Raw genomic sequence first — 26,789 nt, forward strand, 5'->3', positions numbered from 1 at the left:
CAGCGAAGGATGTCCGGCGTCACCGACCATGTGCTCATGAGGCCTTTGAAGATAAGAGTGGCGACGAAGATTCGTCAGGTTAGGGTTACTTGCGTCCGTGCATTAGATTCACTTCACCTGGGACTTCTAGTTATTGTGCGGTACCGTGGGCTGCTTCCCACACAGCCTGCTGAGAGGTTAAGACATGCTGGACATGTGGATGGCATCAGAATAGATCAGTGGTATCAGACCGATATATAATAGAGGCCAGTCATTCCAGACTCTCTGCTACCTACAGCCAATTACTTCCCTGTGGACCTCTGCTGGTCACACCAAGGTTGTTTGAATGAGGAAGTATTTTCCATCCTGAATTTCAAACCCGTTCAAAGGCCTGGAGATACTAGAGGAATCAGGACAGAGCTGTTTGATTTATGCACTTCCAGAGCATATTGCAATATTGGCAGCACTGAAGTCTTTGATTATGACTCTACACACACCTTTTCCTGTTGGTATGTAATGAATATTAATTTCCGTCATATATTGCTCTCTTATCTTGCTGTCCCGACGAGTCTATCTGTACTCTGCCTCACGTCTAACCAATCCTCATATGCCAGCTTATCTGCCGTGGTCTCAGTAAACAAAGTTATAAACTCATATCCCTCTGAAAGTCACCCAATTTGTATAATTCTTTGTAAAACCCTCTTATGGCCCAAAAAAAATAATAAGCTGAAGTTATGCCCTTTCATGTAGATGTTTTCCTTCCCAGAGATGTTGATTAGTTAGAAATAGGGAGACTTAGAAGTCTTAGAAGCTGTCAGAATGTCTTCCATATTTGATGATGACCCCTTTTGGTGAAAAATGCCCATGTTTGGCTGCATGCATCTGCAAATATCAGTTCAAATCTTATTTTAATGTTCTAAAGTGTGTTATTGACATAAATTAATGCACTGGTTACAGTGCAAGTGCGAATCAATTGCTGTAAATCCTCTTTTATATCACTATACTGTAGCATTTTTATGCATACAATATTGTTACGTTTGATGAATTGTTCTTGAATCAATTAGTCGTTTGAGTGAACGATTTAATTAATCATTCATAAAAACAGTCAGACTTTTGTTTTGTTCCTGAATGAATAAACATTTTGACTGAAATAATTGTGTGAATAATTAAAATTACTCAATCATAAAGATTGTCACTTGTCGCCACCTACGAGCATAACAAAGAACTCCTGCACACAAAAAAAAATTATATTATAGTATATTACTACTTTGGATAAAACATTTAATAATTTACATAACTGTTTACTAATATTTAGGTAAATCTAACAAAAATGTATATATTATTTGGAAATAGATGGGCACCAACTTAAAGATTATTCATAGTGAATGAATGCTTTGATCATTGCAAAAGTCTTGCATCATTGCAAACACAGCATCACACTATTCAGCACATCAACTCCAGTGATTTATGTTTGAAGTCGTTGTAAAATAGACAATATATGCTACTAATATGCATGTATCATTGTATGTACCAGTTAAAACATTCCTGCCATATCGAAGATCCTTGCTTGTTTCATCTGTGGCCATCATCTGAGGGATTTGCATAATTTATTGTTCAAATGGGACCACGACAAGCATATCATATTTTGCTAGTGGTCTAAGCCTTGGCAAACACCCATCATTAGCTATGGTATGAGGGTCAGTCCTTACATACGCACTGCCAAAATGCCATGCTGAATTAATTTTGCATGCTGTCATTGCCTCTTTGAGCCAAAATCTGTGCAATGCTGGTGTGTATTAGTGTGTGATACATTACCTAAAATTGTCTCAGAATGGAGCCTTTGGGCAATTACTGGTTTGCTGCACTGGTATATTAGATATCTCTTTGGTATTCCTGAACACAAGTGGTTGTGGAGTCTGTTAATGCATGTGGTGTTACAGCCGGTGGACCGGTTGTTTATGTAGTGTTGACCAATTTCAGCTCTCTTTCTACGGTACCCTAGATGCATCCCATTGTGATTCATATGCTCGGCTGCTGAAATGTTAATAAAACAGAGGCAGATGACCTTGATCAGAAGCAGACGAGAGAAGACTGATCAACTGAAAAAAAAAAGAAATGTAATGAAGCTCAAAATATGCCATATTTTAAAATGCTGTTATACTCCCCAGCCAGAGTGGAAGGGAATATAATAAATATTGGTTCAGTCTGGATCAGTCATACGGGAGAACAGGAAGCTCATAAATTCTCCCTGCCCTTGACCCTTATGTTAACCTCACGCAATAAAATAAAATTGTATTATTATAACAAAGCAATCAAAACCTCATGTAGCGCTGTTGCTCGCCTGAGGTTGACGTTATCGGCGTGACCAGAATACCACATTGAGACACACATGGCTTTTCTTTTCATGACCAATTTCTTGCACTTCTACCCAGGTGATCCGTTTCTGTGAGATATGACCTGGAGGGCCATGAGTGGGTGTTCGATAGCCGCTTCATCATTGTCCCCTTATGTGACATGGCTTCCGCGCTGCTTCACGGTGGAGGTCACCCTCCATATCACATTGCTCGATGGGCTTCGGCATGGACATAACTACCGGGGCGGACACGCATGAACTCATTCTCTGTCCTACTGTGATGGCCCTATTATACTTCATGAATAGGCCCGGTGATTTATACAATACCTCTGCTTTATGAAAGCCATCCAGATACGGAGGAGTCTCTGAGGCGTGAGTGTTGATTGACAGTTATTTACAAAGATAGACAGGCTCCAACCTTCATGTAATTAGCATGTTACTAGTAAACTGATGGGATTGTGTCTTGTGAAGGCACATGAAATAGAAGAGGGACTTTCTTCCATTAGTCACAGCTTCTTTTCAGGTCAAAGGTGAGCCATGTGTGTCTGCTGGTGGTGAGAGAAGAGTGCATTACTCAGGCCAGGCCTAATGGGAAAACTGTATTTGGAGGCAAATATCTTCAAACACATGCATGCATAGACACATATAATATATCTATTTGCTTATCCGACCTATGCCGTTTGGGAATTATTATAGAGTTCCGCCTGAAATAGAGAGCATGGGAGAGAGAGAGAGAGAGGGATGCTAGCGTAGTGGTAGAAATTCAGGTTAAATATTTGAATGCAAGACTTGCTCAAGGACTTCCTGTTTCTCCACATAGAACGGTAAGGGGATATTCTTAAGATAAAATCAAAACATTGAAACTTTATCTTCGTACACCACAGCCGAGTTATTTTCCTAAAGATGTTTTTTGCTAAAGCTTGTTTGTACTCAATGGATGAAAGTGTTATTTCTGAGGTGTGTTCATAGGACCTTGAGGCTGGTTTTCATGTAAAAGTCGTATTGAGTTGGTATTGTTGCTGTCTCAGCATGCTAAGCATTCCCTTAGCACCCGCGGCAGCATTAGTGCCTCATGCATACAGATGGAGCCGCTTTCGCTTGGTCTGTTTACTCTCAGAACTGATTACCTGTAAACTAAAGCTAGTTTTGTGTTCACATAAGCTAAGTTACGACCGTCGAATTTTATGTTTGCGTACACCATCTTGATTCATAGCCATGGGCAATTCTCATTTCGTCTTTTGCTAATGCAAATTTTTATTAAATCATCTAGTGGAAAACGTCATGTGGAAAGTGATAACCACTAAGTTGATTAGCAGACATTCTGTTACCATTTACTCTCTCTGCTTTTCTAAACTTGTATGACTTTAACAATAAATATATTTTATTTATTTATTTCTACATTGAAAGAAAGAAAAAAAAATAGTTTCCGTCAATGTGTTTTGGTGTTCGCAATGAATGTCAATGGGTTCTAAAGTTCATTAAAGGGTTAGTTCACACATAAATTAAAATTCTGTCAGTAATCACTCACCCTCATGTTGTTCCAACACTATAAGGCTTTCGTTCATCTTCGGAACACAAATTAAGATATTTTTGATGAAATATGAGAGCTGGCTTACTCCTTCATAGGCTGCAAGGTAATAGTATTCTGCCAGCCCAGAAAAGTTAGTAAAGACATTGTTAAAATAGTCCAAGTGACTAAAGTGGCTCAACCTTAAGTTTATCAAGCGACAAGAATACTTTTTGTGTGGAAAACAAAACAAAAAAAATGACTTTATTCAACTATTCATTTTCTTCGGTATGGACCTCTGAAGCGAGTTCACAAGAGGGGGTTCACTAAAACAATTTTCACACTACAGTTGTTTTCATCGAAACCATGATATTTTTTTCAGTATTCTTTGGTGAAAAGAAAGTTCAAAAGAACAGCATTTATTTGATTTTTGGTTATCTTTTGTATAACTGTTTGCATTGCAGAATAAAAGTATTATTTCTGTAAAAAAGTTTGAACTTTAGTTTAATGTGCATCTCTAGAAATGACAAACATACATTCAAAATCTAGAAAAAAAATGAAAATCAACATATGGTGACAATAAAAACCGACATTGCATAGGGCAAAATGCATAAAATTTTAAGAAGAACATACGCTATGCAAACATACTAGTTTTATATCATTTGAAATGGCTACGGCAGCGGGGAAGATGCATGGGGATTCATTTGTGTCATTTTATTGTTTTAAATTTTCTTTACCTAAAACCTACCCTGTTGAGACAGTAATACACAAATGTGTATACGTCCACATTCAAGCATTACAGTGGGCTTAAACATCTAACCTTTTACAGCAGATTTAGTTCACAAACAAACGACCAAAATATGATTTTCATTTACAAAAACAATCCTAAAATCCGGCACTAGTATCTAGTTTTTAGTCAAGTAAAAGTTTCTCAAAATAAAAAATACTCCATTAAAGTACAAATACTTGAAAAATGTACTTAAGTACAGTATCAAAGTAAAAATACGTGTTACTGTCGAGCACTGGGAAAAACAAATAGCTACAACTTCAGAAAAAAAGGTGCTGCATACTTGATTCGACTGACTGATTGAAGTCTGTTTCCTGCTTAACACGACTGAAAATAAATGATACAAAAAAGAGACAGGGAGTGAGAGAATGAGGTTTGGTATATACAGCACGCATGTCAAATAGTGTCTGGCAGGACAGTGTTTGCTTGGTGGCGTGAACGATCCAGGAGAGACAATTAGTCTGAAGAACACACTGTGTAATGTTGAAAACATGCTGAAGAGCACTCAACAGTGAAGCTGTGGCTTGTCACATTGATGCTGGCAAGAATTCATTGTCAGTGTGCATCGGAACCAGTTCATGTGTCGCTCATTTTTGGAGAATAATCTCTGTAATGTTATAACCAGCGAAGGTGGATGCATTCTCGATTTAAAGACTTCATTGACCTCGCTAAGCGCCCAAGTCTCTCAAGAATGGAAGGAAGTTGTCTACTTCATGCCGTCATGCATAGTGACTATTGATTATGCTGTATGTCTTTGATAGCGGATTTCCTCTCATTCCAGGGAAAGAGAGATCATCCTTTAGCACTTAAGCGGATGTGCATATTTAGCAGCTCGGGTCCTGCGGGGCTGTGTAATGGTATGATATGCAATGCTGTGTTGTTCTTGTAGCTGCTGGGGCTATTTGTGTTGCGTGATAAAAGCCCATAAATATATTTCCATCCTGTTGGCATGCATGTAGACCATGCAGGATATACAAAGCACATCCATCACAGCTTTGAATGATTTGCGGTTCTAACATGTGGAAATCCTGCATGGACGTAGTACTGCTGAGAGAATTAATATAATAGTTGTTTTAGCATTGATTGTGGTTTGAATTTCATCCACTTAGGCCTCAAGTATGTTTGTATTTTAAAACTCGAGTTGCGTGAGCGTAGAGTACTCTTGAGATGTGTGTAAAGATGGAACTTGGGTGGGAAATTGAAGTACCTCAGATGAATACGTGAGCGGAATATTTCATCACCTCAGCTTCGTAGCACTATAAAGCCAAGGTGAGCGAGTCCAGCGCACGGCTCTACCACGTTCTGATTAAATTTCATCACCATGTTGGCTTCAGATGGACTTGACAGGTGCCAGTCTGCTTCAGTGACTTGACTTTTTTCCAATAACATTTTATTTTCTCTGTGACCTGCAGGTTCAAACAGCGTTTTTGAATTAGAAATGAACTTTGGAACCAAAAATGGTTGCTGTTGGCACTAGAGGGAGGATTTCACCGGTGAGAGCTCTGCGTCCTTCAAATGAATCAATGTGAAAAAGCTGACTGTTTCCTGCTCATGACTATGTCAGTAAAACGAGTCAGAAATGCTAAGTGAAAAAGAATACAAAATATGCATTGACATCCTGGCTCCTTCAAATCCCATCCCGCGTTCTAAGTTTTCGTGAAGCTCGGTTCAGTTAGGTCTACGTCTGCAGACAGCTAGATAACACACCGTTCTTGAGAGTGAAGTTGGCAGCAGGTCTCAGATTAGAAGATAGATGTGCACATTGTGTTGAATAAGGGAAGAATCCCAATAACAAGAGCTGTTCCTCAAACACAACAGCCTCTGCCATGATAAAACCCTTTATTTATGTGAAGTTTAGAATTTCTGTTGCTGTTCACAGTGAAAGATTAATTTTATGGAAGTTTGGAAGTTTGTGGAGGGGTTAACACGCTTTAAGCCCTAATGGTCGACATCTAAACTACACTTACTACAGTTACTACACACAGTCATTATCTCAGTGCAATAATCCAACAAAACTTTTCCATGTTGAAGTTTGAATGTAGTACTGTCCGTATTGCAGTTCTTCAAGAAACCAAAAATGATAGCCTAATCATTTACTCACCCTAGTGTCATTACAAACCTATTATGTATTTGCTTAGCTTCGTATTTAATCTTACGTAGAACATAAAATGAGATATTTTGCAGGATGTCTTTGATACTAGTCTTTTGAAGCCATGTAACTTTGTGTGAGGAACAGATGAAAAATTAAGTTGTTATAGTTTTTAGTGCAATTTATAGTTTATAATTTATCTGCCATTGCTTTAATGTTTCATTCCAGGGTTATTATAGTTTTTTCTATTTAGTGTCTGTCAGTATTTTACTTGTCTTTGCAATTAAGTTTAGTTTCCACTCTATCCATGTGGATATCATATCAACTGATATCATTTAAAATTCTAAAGTCTAGTGTTATTGCTACTGTATGTAGTGGCATTTTCATTTTAAATGCAGTGGGGTTGTGGAGGGTTTTAGGTTTTTTATTTTTTATATGTTATTTGTTTATATTTTATATTTTTGTAGTTATAAAATTTTTACTTGTGTCAGGCAGTTCTATAGAGTTATTTCAGCTCTGTAACTGTGCTGGACTTGTCCTCTGAGTCCAGTACTGCTGGGCTCTTTACACCCATATCTGATGCTCTTCCATCCTGGCTCTGCCTGAACATTCCCTGTGTTTTTTCCAGACCTGTTTCTCTTCCTGTGATGAAAGTACAGCCTTTTCAAGGCCGAACAAAATAATGTTTGCTGTTTGTTTGGCCAGAGCAGCTACATCTGTTTGTCTTGGGGACCCTAAGCTTTATAACTCTTGCAGCATTTGGACAGTTGGGTTTCTGGCTCTACATAGCCATTTTGATGGTGTGTTCAAAGCTTTTTAAAGTTTAGCACACATACAGACACCTCCAGTCCCAATATTTAATTGGTATTTTTTTTAAAGAAGAGAAAATCTTACTGACCCCACATTTTGAACATTAGTGAATTGTATTGTGCGTCTCTAGAAATAACCATTTTAAAATATATGTATTTATTTATCTATTTAAAAAAAAAAAACGTTTGAATGGTAGTGTATAGCAGGAAAAAAATGATTTTGACCTTCCATTGACGGTTAGTGGATCTGTATGTTTTCCTTTATCGCTTATCTTCAACATTCGTCTCCTCGATCCTAAATTCAATCCTAAATTCAATAATTAAAGAGTCTGTAGTCCTCGTAATTATTCTGTTGAGCTGCTAGAAATCTGTGGAGCAGAGCAGCACAAATTAGCCAACGCTATCGAATCGTTTTCCCCCCTCCTGCTCCAATTCTCTTTCCTTCTCATCCTCCACTGTGAGAAAGTGAGTTGTGGTGGCAGGTGTCAGCTGAGAGAGCTGGCTGCTGATTGGCTGGGATGTTCTGATTGATTTTGAGTCGTTGAGGCCATTTAATGTAAGATGTGATATTCAAGATAAATGTCGAAAGCACCAAGCTGCTGCTTCAATGAAACTGGCGTCGCTACACTCTTTCTCATTACATATTCTGTTTGTGTCAGAAAAACATCACATTGCCCAAGTTGGTTTGTGAAAATCATATCCATGTCATTAGGCACTCAAACTGTTTTAGAATTTGTTTAAAAATGGCACACAGCAATTTTCTGTCTTCGTGACATGTCATTTCACTCAGTCATCTTGCTGTATGAAACTTTAAACTGTAAGCATTCATGTTTAATCATCTACAGCGCATCTGTGGGCTTTTAAGGCTCACTACTGATTCTCTTGCAGCGGTACATTTTCCCCACAGTTCCGCTGCATTATTCACCGTCAAGCTTCTCTTTGAGACACTGCGATGCAAGACCCGGCTCTCTTCTTCACCGTGGGGGGACAAACTGTGCTTTGTTGAAGCTACGGGGGGTTTAGTCGAAAGCAAAGACAATGTGAATTTGTCATGACTGTTTACAGCTGTTTTTCTATTTTTTTTTTATTAGTTTACTTAAACCACTCATGTAAGGAGCCAAGAGAGACAGAATAAGTTGCCTAGGCTGGAAAGCGGAGAACAGTCACAGCTTTCATCATGACTGAGACTACAGGATGTTATGGTGCTCATTAATTCTCCAATAATTGCCCAAAGAAGCTGAAGGCAACCCTCTGAAGAGCAGCAATTTGGACCCATCGTTCTCGGCTTTGTTATCTGTAGGTTTGGGCTTGTTCAGTCCATTATATTTTAAATAGAAAGTTTCAAGTTATGATTCTGTTCTGATTGACCTCCTGAGAATTTCACCGCTGGGAACCTTCTTGAAAAGTTTTTGACTAGCTCTTAATTTAGAGCATAGCAAATTCTGACCCTTTCAGATGTAGTTTAACGTTTTATTTACATTTGTGTTTATGCATTTGGCAGACGCTTTTATCTAAAGAGACTTAAAATGAATTGAAGGTATTAATTCATGCATTCCCAGGAAATCAACACATGACCTTGGTGTTGCTAGCACCATGCTCTACTGTGTGTGTGTGTGTGTGTGTGTGTGTGTGTGTGTGTGTGTGTGTGTGTGTGTGTGTGTGTGTGTGTGTGTGTGTGTGTGTGTGTGTGTGTGTGTGTGTGTGTGTGTGTGTGTGTGTGTGTGTGTAACAATCTGGAAAACACTGCCACACACTCAAAATAATAAGCTAATGCAACATTTTGTCAACTTAATTTGTCAACAAATGTAATTGTGTGCAAACATTTTTATCATATTTTAATTATCATCTGTTCATATTGTTTAATTGTAATTCTCTACTAAGTGAAATATTATTTCTTGTATGCTACAAAATATTATCAAAATGTTTTTTTATTTAAACATGTAATGGTTATATGTGGTAGAACAAGCAGTAATATCGCTTTATTATTCATATAATGTTATATATATATATATATATATATATATATATATATATATATATATATATATATATATATATATACTGTACATTTTTGGAAAAGGCTCAGTTTCCTTGTATACAAACCTTTCATCAATTTAATTAAGCTCATTGAGCATTTTTTATTTTCTAATACAAGACCCCTCTGTATGACTGTTTAGAAATCTGTGGGAAGCTTTGCTATTATAGAAGATAAATGGCTGAAAGTTGTTTATATCTCATCCTCTCAAGCTAAATCTGTTTTGTCTATCTGCTCAGATGTGAGATTTGATTATTTAGACTTGTCTTCTTATTAGTATCCATTCATGACATTCCGGGAGATGGATGGCAGCGGCTTAACAAATGAAAGACAGAGATTGATACTCATGGTATCAAAGACATGTTTGAATGTCTCAAATCTCTTAAATTGATATATCAAGTTAATTAAATATCCCCGTTATCACTGAGACATTACAGGACTTGGTTCTTTCTGTACAGACAGTATACAGTACTTACACCCATTAATGTGATTTAAAGCTTTTACCTGATGCAAGGGCCTCTCTACAGTCTATTCCAGCAATAAAGGGCCAGCGGTCATTTAAGCAGGATGGGGCCGCTCCGTAATGGGGTATCATTTCCCTCCTGGTCCTGAGTTTTTTGTCTTCATTACAATAGACTGTTTTATTTTAGTGTAAAATCAATGACGGCTAACTGGCTTCTCAAAGATAGGCCCGCAACCCCTGGGCCGGTGAAACTCTCTTCATTTTTCTAAACCTCTCTATAAAATTATTTCTCTAACTCACCCTCTTTATTTCTTTTTATCACCCTCTTATGAAGGAGGTTATTAATGCTCGACATCTGAGAAAATAAACACATTCTTTTAAAGCAAAAGAATGCCAATCAATATGTGTTGAATGAGATTTTTCCTTTTCTGTACTTACCAACTTTATAAGTCTTGGTTCCTCTAATCTTCGTCAGTATGCCATCCATGGACTCTATCTTAAACCATTTTTAAAGCCACCAGCTACTTGAAAATATTCCGGATTCAATACAAGTTAAGCTCTATCAAAAGCTGCTGTGACTAATGTCAGTTGACTTGTCCTGCGGTGTGATATGCTCCTATTTTAAACTGCATTTTGCTAATTATTTTATTATTTTTTTATTATTTTTTTTATTTATATAATTATTCTGTTATTACTCATGCAGCTTTTATGACCTCATATCACATGAAATATTTGTACTTTCAAAAAATCAGCTGTCGCACCACAGGTCCATTTAAAATGAACTAAAAAATGTCATAAATTCAAAAAAGTTTTAACTTAAAATTGTTGTTGATTTTAAATAGATAGATAGATAGATAGATAGATAGATAGATAGATAGATAGATAGATAGATAGATAGATAGATAGATAGATAGATAGATAGATAGATAGATAGATAGATAGATAGATAGAGATAATTTATTTATTTAATGAAATTGTAATAATTTGACTACAACAGATTCTTTTCTATTTTCTTTAATAAACAACAGCGTGTCACAGCAGGTGTTCATAAAGTTTAACTTTTTTTGAGCCTGGAACATTGCTTTAATGTCCTTCAAAAACGCGCATGCACACCGTTTCGAGTTACTCCAGGGCTTCTGCGTCCTAATAAATCATGAAGACGAGGGGGTCAGAGTGATATAACCTCTCATTAACGCTGGTTTGCAGGACACACACATTTTGACCCTCTTCTGAGGCAGAGCAGGAAAAGGTTAATCGCTCTCTCTCTCTCTCAGTGGACATTTCGGCGACTGGCATTTTGCAGGCCGCGTGAGTCACGTCCATCACTGGACTGCAATAAGATTGAAGTTGCATGACTGCGTGTGAGTGAGCAGGTTTCTGCTGCAGTTGTTAAAGTGGTCAAAGTGATGGATAAGGTTCTTGCTCAGCTCCTCAGCTTTCCTGAAGAACCCATTCCATAGTTTCAATTACACTGACCTTGAGTTTAAGCCACGTGCCTCTTTGCAAACCCCATTTATCCAGTCGAACTGAGTCGTCTCTTAAAGCTCCAACCCTCATGTTCTTTGACATAAAAGTTCTTTGACAGGACGTAAACAAACTTTCAGACCCATCTAATGTACCTCACCTTTTTAAAATTACACACTCAGTGTTCTCTCCATCCTGTGAGAAATGTGAGGTGAAAGGCAGTGTGTTTAACCATTCAGTGTTTATTCCTCAGGGGCTCTGCTTAAGGCACAGCAAAGTTGGATACGGCATTGTGAGACAGGCTTCCCATGATAAATGTCCTTTCCGAGACACTTTGTTTACTTGCAAGTCTGCAAACTGCCATGTCGCCTTTCAACTCCAGCAGCAGCTTAGCGTTAAGAGTTGTGCCGCTGTAAATATAGCAGCGCTTTTAAAACAAACACTCACCATATAGAGCGCCCAAACGTGCACATCCACTCGAACCTTGAAGCACATTGATATACTTAGGCACATTTTGCATGTTGCTTCTAATCCAGTGAAGCGCATCTGTTGAAAATGTTGCTTTGACAGTGAGATGCAAGGCTTCTCCCACACATATTCAGAAGTCTAAGATGCAGTGAAATACCAGCGCTAAGGCAGTGTTGAAGCGGTGTCTGAGCCTCCAGCTTTAACTTGAATTGTGACTGACACCTCCATCTCCAATACAGCAATCACTCATTCTTATGGAAATTATAAGATTCAGTATCCTCATGAATATATACCATATATAACATACTTTCTATGTGAAAAACAGGGGCATATAGTGCACATGCAATGGGGCTAAAGGCACACTTTGAGAAAATGTTTTGCTTTTCACTACTCCCATAGTGTATGATTGCAGAAAAAAATATTTGTTTTTATTGAACATTGATGAAGCAAGAGATTTTGTGTGAAAATATATTATAAAAGTGGTTTGTTTGTTTGTTTAAAAATCGTATAAAAGGTGGCAAGGTGGTCCTTTTGCCCCACACACGGGGTAAAAGGCACCAAGTATTGATACAAATAATTTAGCCAAAATAATGTTTTTAATAATGCTAAGTTAATGCTTGTTCAAAATAATCACTTTAGCAAAGTTTGTACTATGTTCAGCTTTTTTTTAAATACAGAAAAAATATAAAAAGGTAAAGATTCTGAAAGCATTTATTAATTTATTATATGATTTATGATTTAATAGCATATTTTTAAATATGATGGTTTCATTATAAATATGGTGATTATCGCAAAAGTGGACACCGAACTTAATATATGATATTTACCATTTGAATCTAACCATCATGTCAACAAATGGAAAATCCGCCAGGTATTTATTATCATGTCAATTATCGTGCCTTTTACCCCAAATACCATAACCATACTTTTTCAAATTCTTCCGTTATTGAAAAACTGTTGCTTTGATTACCTTGAATAAAACTCAAAATCATTAACAAGACCTTTGTCTCAAAATATTGTCAATACTTTTATAGTTTCTCTTTTCCTATATAAATCTGCAACATTTTTAAAAACATTAAATATTAGATCAAATTAGCGCAGAATCAACTTTGTTTGCTGTTCGCGATCAGCCAAATTTCCAAGTCCATCATCAAAAGCAGTTAAGAAAAGGGCTGAGCTGTATTTTTGTGCCATCTACTGGTTTAAAAGAGAAAAAAGTAAAATGCGCCTTTTACCCCTTTGCGCCTTTAGCCCTGTTGTACCCTACGTACTTTATACAAATAATGTCATTTTGATGTAGTTTAACTTTCCACACAGGAGTTTAAGAAAATCTACATTTTCACGTGATCATGAATATTACTCTATATATAGTAGCCCGAGAGTCTGTGTTAGAAATATTTCTGTCAACAGTTCAACAGAAGTGTAACAGGTCATTTCCCCTTAATATTTTGTTAAATTGGTGAAATGCACAGTTGTAGATGCTCTCTCCCTGTTTTTAATTTGTTTTCCTCTCTGTGCTACCAGCCGCATCAGTAGAAGTGCTTAATGCACACGACTTTCCACTTCTTTTCCGTTTTTTTCAACGCGAGAGATTTGACATCTTTAAAATACATCGTGTCATCTTGCTCTGTGTTTTTTGAAGAGAGCTTAAAAATACTACAAACAGAAGAGCCAAGAAAAGATTGTTGGAGTGCTGAGCTCAGTTGGGTGTTAAATTATTAAGTCTGTCCAGTGAGTTGGTCCAAAGCAAGACAGAAACTGAAGCAAGATGCCCGAATCTTCCAGTATCTCTTTCTCTCATCCTTTTTTTTCATCTGAGACTCATTTGAGAAGAACAAAGCCTCTATTTATGTGTTGAGGCACACACTGCTAATGCACCATTATGAGGCACTCACGTCCTTATCCTGGGCTTTCAGGACTTTGCCGTAGTGCAGAGGACACTTTATACTGCATGTCTTTCTCTCCACGCTACACCCTGAACCCCCCCCCCCCCCCCCTTTAATGTGTTCTCTCACATTCTGCCCCTGCATTTCACCTCTGCTTCTTCCTCGATTTTTGGATGTGATGGTACAGGCTCCCGTTTCAATCACAGGAGAGGTTTTACAAATAAGGTAAATGAGTTGAAATTGCCTGAAGGATGGTCGTAGGGGCCGGTAAGCAGCATGGTCGATGTTTCCATGCGTGCTCTGACTCTATAAGTGTCTGAGGATGTTTTAAGCAGTGCTGAGGCTGTAGGACCATGCCAATGCTAATGACATTCAGTCAATGTTACACATATAAATTCTGCATGATTGATGGACACAAAATGGCTTAGTGATTTGAAAAACGGTGTTGTTAAATGTAGATTAGTTTGTTAGCTTAACCCTCAATTGCGCATTCCCATACAGAAATATAGAGCTCCGGGAAACTACTTGTGATTAATTTGCACATATTTCAAATGCAAATGAGCATTGTGGTATATTGTTGCAACACAAAGTATCAAGTGACACAGAATATTTCATGAGGGGAAAAATGTAGGACAGTGTTGGAGTCATTTGGAAATTACTGGATTGTGATATTTTTTTATTAAATATTTATCTGGAATGGATGTTGTACATTTTGTTGTAATTCAACTTTAAGCTTAGAAAGGTGCTATATAAGTTAAACATGTTATTATTTATTATAGCCCTTTTATTTTATTTTATTTATTTTCTTTTATTTTAATTTAAAAAAAAATATATATATATATATATATGTATATATGTTTTAATAATGCATTATAATTGATAATACAATCTGATAATTGATTAAAAGCGACAGACATTTGCATTTATTTTATTTTTTATCAAAAAACTATATATGTACTTTATATATTATATTTATGTTTTAATAATGCATTGAATTGATCAAAAGGGACAAAGACATTTGCAATGTTGTGACAAAAAAATTAATTTGTTTTGTTTTGTTTTGTTTTCTACTTTATATTTACAGAGAATCGTGAAAAAGGGGTGTTGTGGTTTCCAAACAATATAAAGCAGAACAACTGTTTTTAACTTAATAAACTGGTAATAAAATGTTTAATGAGCACCAAATCATCATTAGAATGATTTCTGAAGGATCATGTGACTTTGAAGATTGGGGTAATAGTGCTGAAAATTCAGCCATTACAAGTATAAATTACATTTTACAAACATATTAAAATAAAAAAACAGTTGTTTTAAATTGTAATAATATTGCACAATAGTACTGTTTTTTCTCTCATTTTTGTTCAAATAAATGCAGCCATGGTGAACATAAAAACATTTAAACTAATGGTGTGTAATAAAAAATAATACGGTTAATGGAATCATTCTCAAAGTGCTGTTCTGATACAATCACACAATCACTTTTGTCTTTTCAAAATTTTTAACACATATTTATGTGATTCACATATTGCAGCATGGTCTGAACAAAAGTGATGCAAACTGCGCAAGAGAGATTGAAACTACACAATTTTGAAATCGTGATCCATCACAATGTATTGAATTGAATAAGAACATATGTATTGTGATGTGTGTTGATATCCCTCACAATCTCACTTTCAATAGCTTCAAAATAAAAAAGTAATCTACTTTAAAGTTTATAGAGGCTGCTTCCACTCAGGTTATTTTACAATTTACTGCTTCACACGGTGGACATTGATACATCGCGTTCTCCATGTTACATTAGTGCAGTGCCGTTTCTCACCACCCAGGGCATTAAAAATGGCCCTCACCCTCAGGCTAAAGTGCTCCCTCACCAAACAGAGAATCAGCACCCACTTATAACCTGCCAAGTGTGAGATACACACAGGCTCTGTCTCTCACAGTGTTCTTTATCTCGTCCGTGGTGGGAAAGGTTCTCGGCAGAAGAGCGTGCTGATAATTTCAACCACCATGACTGATGGAATTTGTTTTATTCAGTCTCTTACCCAAATCCCTTTGCTGCTTAAATCTCGAAGGCATTGTCAGGCAGTTAACCGCCTGTTTATTTTTGAAAGCGAATGAGAGCCTATACAAAAGCTTTATTAACTTCATCTAAAAAAATTGAGGATACAACTGTCAGGTTTGCTTTTATCGCCATTGTGCCGCTAGTCAGTTGTCGAACATGCTAACACTTCAGCGACAAACGCTTTCACTCTTGGAAGACACTCTTGATGCTTTTTGATTTGCCGTGTGGCGCCCGTCAATTTATCAGTGCTGGGTGCGATTCCTTATTCATGAGGAGACTGCTTTGGATATTCCAATAACAGCGAAGGAAATGTCAGTCGTTCCTTCCTGCCCTTATCACAGATTGATGAGGAAAACAGCCTCTCCTCTCAGCGTTGTCAATCAAAAACCCCTGTGAATACTACAAATACGCCGAAGCAGTCAGGCAGCTGGACTCTTGTCTGCACACAAATGTCAATGGACAGTCTGTTTCATCAAAAATGACGGTGTGGCCCTCAAGGGACAAAGTTCACATGGTCTGTGCGCCCCCTAGTGGAACCTATTGGCATGGAAAACAGTATCAAAATCCACTGTACTATTCAGCTGATTATTTTTTCCATTGGACCTCTGTAGACTTCGACAAAGCTACGTTTCAGTTTTTGTGGTGCATATTGACTGTTGTTTTTCAAAACGACAGCTTTCTGGCTGAATCGAGGTTCCTGGATGCATCAATATCTCATAATCTTTTGTTTCTCTCTGCAGTTGTGTGGCTGTGGGCTTCTGGGAGTTGGAATCTGGCTGTCTGTGTCTCAAGGCAGCTTCGCCACCTTCTCCCCCTCCTTCCCTTCCCTCTCTGCTGCCAACATGGTCATCGCCATAGGCGCTATCGTCATGGTGACGGGCTTCCTCGGATGCCTGGGTGCCATCAAGGAAAACAAGTGCCTGCTTCTGAGCGTGAGTTATGCCACACCTACACACTTTTACATTCCTGAAGTGTAAAAACACTCTACCAGACCTGTTGCACGTAGAAAAAGTATAATGCATTAATTTTAGGTATTCTCAATGCATTAAAAATAGTATACTTTATAATCAATTGCATGCTCTTGTGAATAATTGGAACCACAATAACAGTATGCATTGTAATAACGTTTAATAGTTATGTGTTAGTGTGTAATGCATAAGAAATTGAATTAAAGCACATTAAGTAGATATGAGGTATAAATAAAATCATTCTGCGTTATACAATTATTTTTGCAAAATGCTCACTAATCTGTTTATTCGACTGTTTTCCCAGTCAATTTACAATTTCCTACATGACTGTTCTAGTTTCATATCTCTTTCTTCTCACATAAAACAATAATTTCAGCCAAATGAACATTTCATGTCCTTTTATTTATTTATTCAGCAAGTAGCAGTGTAAAAAGCGGGATATTGTACAGCCGGATAGTCATTATCCCAAAATAAGCCCTGTCAGGATGTGGAGTGGGCCAGATTATGCCTTATGAATACTTTTTATAATCTATTACATACAGGGTGAAAGTAAACTGTTACCAGAGAAGTTTGTTAATTATCTGCATTGCCAAATAAGTCTCCTTTCAGTTCAGAACTAGAGTTAAACCACATGCCTCTCTATTTTCCCCCTCTGACTGTCTTTGTTCTTTCTTTTTGACTTTACTTCATTCTCACTTTCTCTCTTCCCAACACCACCGATCATTCTGCTAAATGGGGTTAGACACAGTCTAATTGAATAAGGTTGTCACTCTCCATGCTTTTCTGACATTTACAGGAATGAAAAATGTATCGGTCACAATGTCATTTTGTTTTTTTTTTGTTTTTTGTAAAAAATATGGAAGTATAGTTGTAGCATCTAGCAAGCCACTCTGTTGTTGTTCCACACAGTAGTCACAGACCACATTTATTCCTTATCGTTACAGCAGGTTCTGTTGCCAAAGATATCTCCAAGAAATGTAAATGTACGGGTGAATCAAATGACCCCAGACGAGTTTTTTACAAGAGGAGAAATAAAACGAGGATCAATTTCGGTGTCTGTTTGACAAGTCTGGTGAACAAGTACATGTATGGCAGTACAAGATTGGCAGTGTAATTAAATACAGTACTGCAAATGTTTTGAGTACGTTCAAATGTACTGTTAGGATGATTGTTTTGAACATGTTAAACTGCGCTGCGTTACCGCACCATTTAATTCGACAAATAAAGTGACATGTATGAGTAGTAATTTAGCATTAAACATTACATTACTTGCAGCTAATTCAATAGAATTAAAAAACATGTGATCAAACGTAACAGTTATATTTCATTACCTCATCCATGAACATGATTTGTGAGTCCCGTCTGATTGATTTCCATCGACAGCTGAGGTGACGCCATCATCTAATGCTCCTTCACAGCATCATCAAGCTACTCTTTTGTTATGGTTTTGTATATGCGACCTCTAGTGGCGAAAATTACATACTGTGCCTTTAACTGTCATTTTGTAAAAAAAAATATATGTTTCATTCAGTTGAAGTTAAGTGAAGGATTCATGAAGTGAAGGAAGAGACGCTTAGAGAATTCATAACTTAGTCAAGCCCAGAATCATCATCACCATTCCTCCTTATCATTACTTTTTAATGTCAATCTCCAGTTCTGACTGTTCCCTAAATGCCTATTAGATAGGACCGGTGTAATTTCGAATGGCCTGACCTTTAGATTTCGCTGTCTGTGCTGTATATATGCTGTGTCCCCAGCTCTGAGGGAGACTGAGACATTAGAGAAAGGTTTTCACGTCTTTGGGTTTGAGATCTAAGCACCCGTCCCCATGTTCCTGGATGTGGTGCAGCGCTTTCTTCCTCCAGAAGTCTAGGAAGGAAGAACCTTCAAAGCTTTTGCAGTCTTCACATCCATTCCTTCAACTTTGCCCTATTTACATACCCCATATGGCCCAGACCAGTGAGTAAAGACATGGCAGAGCAGACATATACACAGATTGTCATAAAGCGGTTGGCGAGGCCACGCGTAGACAACCCAATCGCTCTCGTCGTCCTCTAATGGAGGAAGGAAACTTATTTTGCAGACCTGTCAATGTCGAGGTTCAATAAACAAGTGTCGTAAAGGCTTTCAGATGGCCTGAATCTGCGTTTCAGATTGACTTTGACAGGAACGGTCATCAGGAGATGACTGGAAAGTGTATCAAGCACTCAACGAAATAATGTTTACTGGCTGACAGGCGCATGCTGTGTGGAAGGCTGTGTAAATATTTAGCTGAAGAAGTGAAATAGAATGAGAGGGAGAGAGCGAGTATAGAAAGCCAAGATGATTCATCCAGACAGGTCTTTCCCTGTGTGTATCTCTCTCAATCGTATCACTAACTTATTTTTTGTGTATTTTCTTCCTGCAGTTCTTCATTGTCTTGCTGATTATTCTGTTGGCTGAGCTGATATTGCTCATTCTTTTCTTCGTCTACTCTGATAAGGTAAGCCTGTTCACCAATTATATATTATGGAAATGATTTGACTGTATTTCCTCACAAATCTAATCTCTAATTAGTGGTGATTTCTTAGGCTTTGATATTGCATGGTCGACAAAAATTCCCATTTAATTGCTTACCCCTACCAGATGCAATGTAAACCATCAAACAATTAAAAACACTTCTATGTAAATCTGGCCTTTTGTCCTAAGCAAATGAGTAGCAGAACATTTTGGGTTGCGCTGAGTAGCCACACCCAGATTAAATCTTATTGGTCCAGAATCCCTTTCCACATAGCTGTATATCAATCACAATTATTGATTCGGTAAACGTGTTGTCATTGTAGTTTATGCACATGTCTCTTACATCAAAAAAAGGATCCACCTCGAGTGAATGGATGCATTTTTTATGTATTTTAATTTAATAAAATATCCACATTGAATGCTTGTCCCATTTCCCAGCTAAATAAGGTCAGCGGGCTCTTTATAGAACAGCCGCCTCTCTTGTCTTTGGCAGTGCAGGTTAAGAGTTTTCATCACCAGGGGGGTTCTCTTAGGTCAGAGGTCACCACACACAACAAGGCCTAATCCCGGCCAGTTGTCACCAAGTAATTGGTGCTGAGCTCTTTCTCTGTCAATCCTTCCACCTGCCGCGGTGGTCAGGCTCTTTCTCATGGCCTTCAACTGGAAGCGATACTGTGCCAACTGGAATGTCTAAAACAGGGCAATCTGACCTTTTAACACCATGCAGATCCTAGCGGATTGCTACCCACCCAGAGCGTGCAGAGGTCCTATTTCCTCTTTGATGAAGTCACAAGTGTCACCAAACATATGCTTCAGATGGTGCACTGCACAGTCTCCTTCTCAAGGACGCTTCCCAAAAGTACGGCAGGATGCTAGGAGGTGTTAAATCCCGTCAAGGATTTCTTGGTGGTTCATTACTCACTCTGTTTGCCGTCCTTTCTGTGGAAGCTAAAGTAATTCACTTACCCACAATCCGTTAAGAGATTAGGATCTACCTATCTCCAATGTATGAGGACTGCCTGGTTGTCTTATCGGAGCGTGTAACTGACACTCAACCATAGACCGCAAACCGAGACTTCGTTTTAGTAGCAAAATGAACGGCACATTTTTTCAAGCATAAGAATTCTCTGCGTGCTCCTGTGTGTATTGAGTTTGTTTCTGCAAGCACACGTCTTTTCTATCTCTATATTGTGTGGAGACTCAAGGTTATACCTTCGTATGAAGTAAGCTAGACTGAAACCAGTGTTCCCAACATGTATTAGTCTTTAAAGACCATTCTGAGACCATCCCAGGCATGTATTGATGTTGTTCGCACAACCGATATAAGATATCACTATGACCTTTAACACACTGTGATGAGGGAGATACTTCAGAGAGAAGAAAGGGAAGATGAGATATAGAGATCTGTATCAACTGCACAGGGTTGTGAGCACGTCTATTTCATTTCTCCACCACATGAACTGTACAGCAGGGGTACTCCCGTCACTCAAGAACCTGCCACTCCGTTACCACAGAATGGAGTGAGCGATCTGAGGAATGTTTAATTGACTCCAATATTTGATCTCCAAATCACAAGGCAGTCATTATCACATCTACGGAAAAAAGTCATGCTGGCAATGTATGAAAGCACTCTTATTCTGTACAAACCATAGACAAAACTCTTTGCTCAGGTAACATATATACATAAAATATTAAATAATATTAAATTGATCAAAAGTGACAGTAACTACTTTTTCATTGTTACTTACCCGCATGGGTAACACTTTATTATAACTGTCCGCTATTAATCATTAGTTAAGCATGAGTGAACAGTTAATTCATTATTTGTAAAGCATTAATAGACATTATTAAGCAGTTTATAAATACAGCTATAAATGTTTTTTTTTTAATAAGCATATCAATAATGTGTTTAATAATTGTATTTTCATACTTGTTAATGATTAATTAATCATTTCTAAATGAAGCATAGCATTATTTACAAACCAGTTATTTAAGAGTTGTCAGTGGTTCATAATATTACTTAGAAAATGTAAGTAAATGGAGTAAATTCAGGTAGTTATAAAGCATTTAGTAGTGGACAGTTAACTATTTTTGTGAGCTCATCTAAAGTGAGGACTAGTCATGCCTTGTAAAGCATTTATAAAGGAGATTTAAAGGCTCAGCAATCTTCTAAACAGAAAACTGAAACAAACACAACACAGTGATACAGAACATATAAATATTTAACAGCCTTTAAATCTCCTTTATAAATGCTTTACAAGGCATGAATAGTCCTCACTTTAGATAAGCTCACAAAAAATAGTTAACTGACCACTACTAAATGCTTTATAACTACCCAAATTAACCCTGAATTACAGTGTAAATACATGTTAATAAAGCATTTATTAACACACCAAGTAACTATTACTATGTCTGAATAATAAGATGTATGAATGTACATTTATATAGTTTATTAATCATTTACTTACACTTTCTAAGTAATCTTATGAACCACTGACAACTCTTAAATAACTGTTTTATAAATAATGCAATACTTAATTTAGAAATGATAAATTGATCATTAATAAAGTATGAAATTACAATTATTAAACACATTATAGATATGGTTTTAAATCAAGAATAAAGCATTTATAGCTGTATTTATAAACTGCTTATTAATGTATATTAATGTTTTATAAATGATGAATTAACTGTTTACTAATGCTTAACTAATGATTAATAGCGTATTATAAAGTGTTACCAAAGCGGGGTATTTCAAATAAATGCTGTACTTTTGACCTTTGAAATCAGATAATCCCAAAAACTGTATCATTGCTTCCACATACTGTAAATATTAAGCAGCAAAACTGTTCTTCTACTGTTTCATTAGAATAAGAAATATAGTTTGTGACTCTGAGATAAATATATATATATATACTTGTGTGTGTGTGTGTGTGTGTGTGTGTGTGTGTGTGTGTGTGTGTGTGTGTGTGTGTGTGTGTGTGTGTGTGTGTGTGTGTGTATAAATATCCCACAAAAATCGAATTTATTAAATGTCAAATTTACAAAACTCCAATCTATCTGTAAATTTTCTATATTCAGAATTTGAGAGATGTAAAGTTTCAGTAGTGATGTTTTTTGCCCTCCTCAGTCTTAAACTCAGCTAGATGCTTCCCTCCTGCTGGTATGTTGGAGAAACAAAGGTGTAGTAGGTCTTCAACGCTGCATGTACATGAATGCTGTGGATTAAAGCACACACGTGGGTCCTCCAATGACCCACCATATGACTGCAGCAGATGGCGAAGGCTAGGCACCAGATTAGAGCATCCGTCTTTACGCTCATGACCTCATTCCAGCGTGTGTGCCACAGGACGGAGGCCAAATGAAGCCATATTAGCTGGTTTGAAAAGGGGGAAGCACGGTAGCGTGATTTTTCGGATAGGCTTACAGAGACGGATGAAGAGCATTACCGCACACTTTCGCCTCCTCAGCTGTGGTTACGGTTTAATCCATAGATGACTAACATTTTTTAGCCTCTAATATTGTGCCATTACATGAGTAAAACTGACACAATTAAGGATGCTCGAAAAACGATTTGCGACCAACATGTCCAGATGATGGTTTGAGGCTATTTTTGATGAGAAGTAAAACTCCAGGTACCATTTTAAAGGTCCCCAAACTCGTATCATAATTTAATCGCACAAAACACCGGTGTCCATTGTGTTTCCTGTTATTTTCAAGCTGATTCTGGGAGTGTTAAGCTTGTGATCTCATGTGGTAGCATGATTAGGCTGCTTGTTTACTTGCTGATTTTGGCTCTGAATTAAACCAATTTACTTGCGGTAAACAAATCAACACAGAATGTGCCGGTGTTAAAATGATTTACATCAGGCTTGACTATATAAACAGTCATTTTCCACTTCTGGAGCTTAAAGTACCAAATGTGTCCTGTAAAGTGGCTGATCAGGTGAGGCGGTCAGCCAAGGTTTCTAAAGACTCCATGCCAGGTTTCAAAGCACCTGACGGCGTGACAGTAGGTCCCACACTGCACGTATCTTGCCAGCTCACAGCATGACCAGACTTTCCCTTGCTGATCAAGAGTCTGCCCCATCATCTGGGCTGGAAATTACCATCTCATGACAGGCACTTAGACAGAAAAGCTATTATTTGAGCTAATGGAACATTACTTCCAAAGTGCATGTGTTTGTTAATGGTATAGTTCATCCTAGAATGAAAATTTGGTCACTATTAACTAGTGCTGGGCACTGACATGAACTGGTATACCAGTTTCAATTTCGCAAACAATATGTATTTTTCAAATACTGCCATAGCCGAAACAATCGCTGCATCTATTCAATGGCCATGAGCGCTATGTAGAGTGTATTGAGAGGAGACCTCTATTACCTGCATACCTTATCTTACTAATGCTTATAACGTTATAACACAACAATAAATAAGCCACACAACTAACTCTGTTTAACATGGAAAATACCATGTAGAGCCCTATGTTCTCTTACGAGAGGTTCTCTTGTATTGTGTAAGCTAGCTTACACTATGGGTAAAGTCATCTTTGCTCGAGATACTGAAGCCAAAAATTATCCTTAATTTTGTATTTATTGTCAACGCAGTGCAGCAGCCAGCAGACCTAGAGCAGGCCATCTTGCGTTCTCATTGGCTGCCCTGCGGCAACTGCTGCAGCCTACTACTGAGCCTCGCACGTGACGTCACGTCCAATGAGTAAGCGCCCTCATTAGACGTGACGTCACGCGCGAGGCTCAGTGGTAGGCTGCAGCAGTTGCCGTAGCCATTTTGCCATAGCCCAAAATGGGGGTGGCTTAGCGTATAAAAGCCAGCCTCGTAGGCTGCGTCACTGATTTTCATTGCTGGACTCTGAGAGAGCCCGCCGTTGAATCCAGCGACTAGCAAGCAGAGGAAAGTGCCTGAAGAAGCCGGCCGTCTTCGCCACCTTCAGCCATCCGTGCCTGCTACCCATCCGGCGTGTATCCTTTGTACTCTGCAAACTGTGTGTGTTCGCCGCTGCGACACTCACTCTCTCTCTCACTAAAAGAGCGCAAGCGTTTGTTTCAAAATGCCTCGCCTTTCTTGCGGCCCGCTTTGCCGGCCACCTGTTCCCACTTATCTATGTTCCCCGTGAATTCCTGGGACTCCATGAAGTGGAGGGTGGGCGCGCACGGCGTTGACAATGGGTTCCCGTAGCGTAAGCTAGCTTACGCAATACGAGAGAACCTCTCGTAAGAGAACGATACTCGGTTACTAGCGTAACCTCAGTTATCTCTAGAAGAGGGAACGAGTATTGCATAACCTGACCGTGCAGGCGCCACAAGCGTGTTTTGCTTCAGCTGATGAAACCAGTGACGCAGCCTACGAGCATGGCTTTTATATGCTAAGCCACCCCCATTTTGGCGGGCTATGACGCGTAAGGGCGCGAAGTTCCCTCATTGGATGTGACGTCACGCACGAGGCTCAGTGGTAGGCTGCAGCAGTTGCCGCAGGGCAGCCAATGAGCACGCAAGATGGCCTGCTCAAGGTCTGCTGGGTGCTGCACTGCATTGACAATAATAACAAAATTAAGGATAATTTTTGGCTTCAGTATCTCGAGCAAGGTTGACTTTACCCTAGCGTAAGCTAGCTTACGCAATACTCGTTCCATCTTCTAGAGAGAACAGAGGTTACGTTAGTAACGGAGTATCGATTTTTGTGATGCAGAAAATGCAGAGAGAATCACAGAATCTAGTCACAAATGGAACTTACTGTTTAAAGCTGAATGTCACAGAATTTTTGGATGATCAAATCAAAAGTAGGGCTGTACAGTGAATCAAATTGCGATATGGACTATAGTGTCTGTAAATTATTAAAGTTCAAAAAGACTGCTATTGAAATCTGAAGTCTGCATGTTCTGCGTGTCAGCCTAAATTGCGTAGACATATAATGAACATAATTTAACTAGCAATAATAATTAATTTACGGCTGAATGTTGCAGGGATAAGTAACAATCAAAGTAGTAATGCTTGTGGGATTTTCAGCATCTGCCGTCTCAATATTTGAGAACATGAACAGATGAACTTCATTTGCAGAGCTGCTCTTAGAGTTAACTTCACGAGCATCAAATACACATTGAAACTCAAAGGTCTTTACGACAGCCCGTCAAAAATAAGTGTTCGGTTTAACTTGAAATTAAAACAGAGATATATTACCATTGCACATTATTACTTCAAGTAGTAGTAGTAGTGATGATGATGATGATGATGATGATGATGATGATAATAATGCAGTTTACTAAAACCGAAAAACTCAAAGGTCTTCATTACAACCTGACAAAATAAAAGAAATTATGAAAGAAAAATATTACCATTGCACAGCAGAATGTTCTGTAATGTAAGTAGTAGTAATTATAATACAATTTATTAAAGAAGTGTAAGGAATATCACACAAGTTTCTTACGTTTTAATTTAAACGGTAAACTTGCCAAAAATAAAATGAATTTGTTAAATTTTCATTTCATTACATTTGAAAAGATTAACTAAATTGTTAGTTATTTGTATGTTACAAAATTGAGTAAATTTGTATGTGACATTACAATGTTTTTATATTCTTCTTGCTCCTGTAAAATAAGCCTCTATAAATGTATATTAAGGTATAGGCATGATAAGAAAACAAAAAATACCGTGATGTGATACAAACCACCATTTTAAATAATGTGGTCTTTCTTTTTCATGTCAAACATTAAATGAGGATGCAAAAAAAATAAAAAAATAATTGTCTATATGATTTGCATGCTATATGCCAAGTCTTCTATAGTCATAAGACTTTTTTGGTAAGGAACACTGATATTATTCACTGATATAATCTTCCCACCCTCTGACTGCTACTACAAGAGAATCATTGAGTCAGTGAGTTGAACTCGAGAATCGAAACAGTTTGATTAATGAACTAATCTAACTCGCTTCTCACATGAACTCTTATGAAATTCTTATGAGGAGAGTCAATCAATGAATCACACCATCATATTGTATGACTTGTGTCATAAGAGTCATATTGACCAATTTTATAACATCTTCCTTTTTTTGGTTGAACTGTCCCCTTTGGGTTAGGATTTAGGTGTGAATGTTTGCATTCTGTAAATTTCTCCCCCACAAATTTTTTTTTTGGCACAGGCAGAGGTGATGGACAGTGAATAATCTGCTGTCTGACCTCATCTTCCTCTTCCTCTACTCTTTAGTAAACAGCAGGCTTTCCTCAACACACACACGCACACACTGTGCTGCAACATCTCCACAAACCCAAGCCCCCAGGGCAATAATATGACAAACCTGTCCAAACCTATCCACACTCTGGAGACTCACACACACACTAGACCAAAAGAAAAGCACACAGTTTTCTCTCTGTATAAGCATTCGCTCTGGTTTCCGCTCCCAGTTTA

The 26,789-nt window shown here is 37.8% G+C and overlaps 1 protein-coding gene across 3 annotated transcripts in view; it reads left to right on the forward strand.

The window, feature by feature from the left end:
• Window positions 1-26,789, forward strand: part of tspan9a (tetraspanin 9a) — a 213,031-nt gene that overhangs the window by 172,206 nt on the left and 14,036 nt on the right. For all 3 annotated transcript variants that reach the window (XM_077193636.1, XM_077193637.1, XM_077193635.1), the window contains 2 exons: window positions 16,643-16,834; window positions 19,278-19,352. In XM_077193636.1, coding sequence (XP_077049751.1) covers window positions 16,643-16,834; window positions 19,278-19,352 — 267 coding nt within the window. The remainder of the gene's footprint in view (window positions 1-16,642; window positions 16,835-19,277; window positions 19,353-26,789) is intronic.

This window comes from Siphateles boraxobius, unplaced genomic scaffold, assembly GCF_051911475.1.
Source record: "Siphateles boraxobius isolate OS27281-9 unplaced genomic scaffold, OSU_SipBor_1 31, whole genome shotgun sequence".
Classification (NCBI taxonomy): Eukaryota; Metazoa; Chordata; class Actinopteri; order Cypriniformes; family Leuciscidae; genus Siphateles; species Siphateles boraxobius.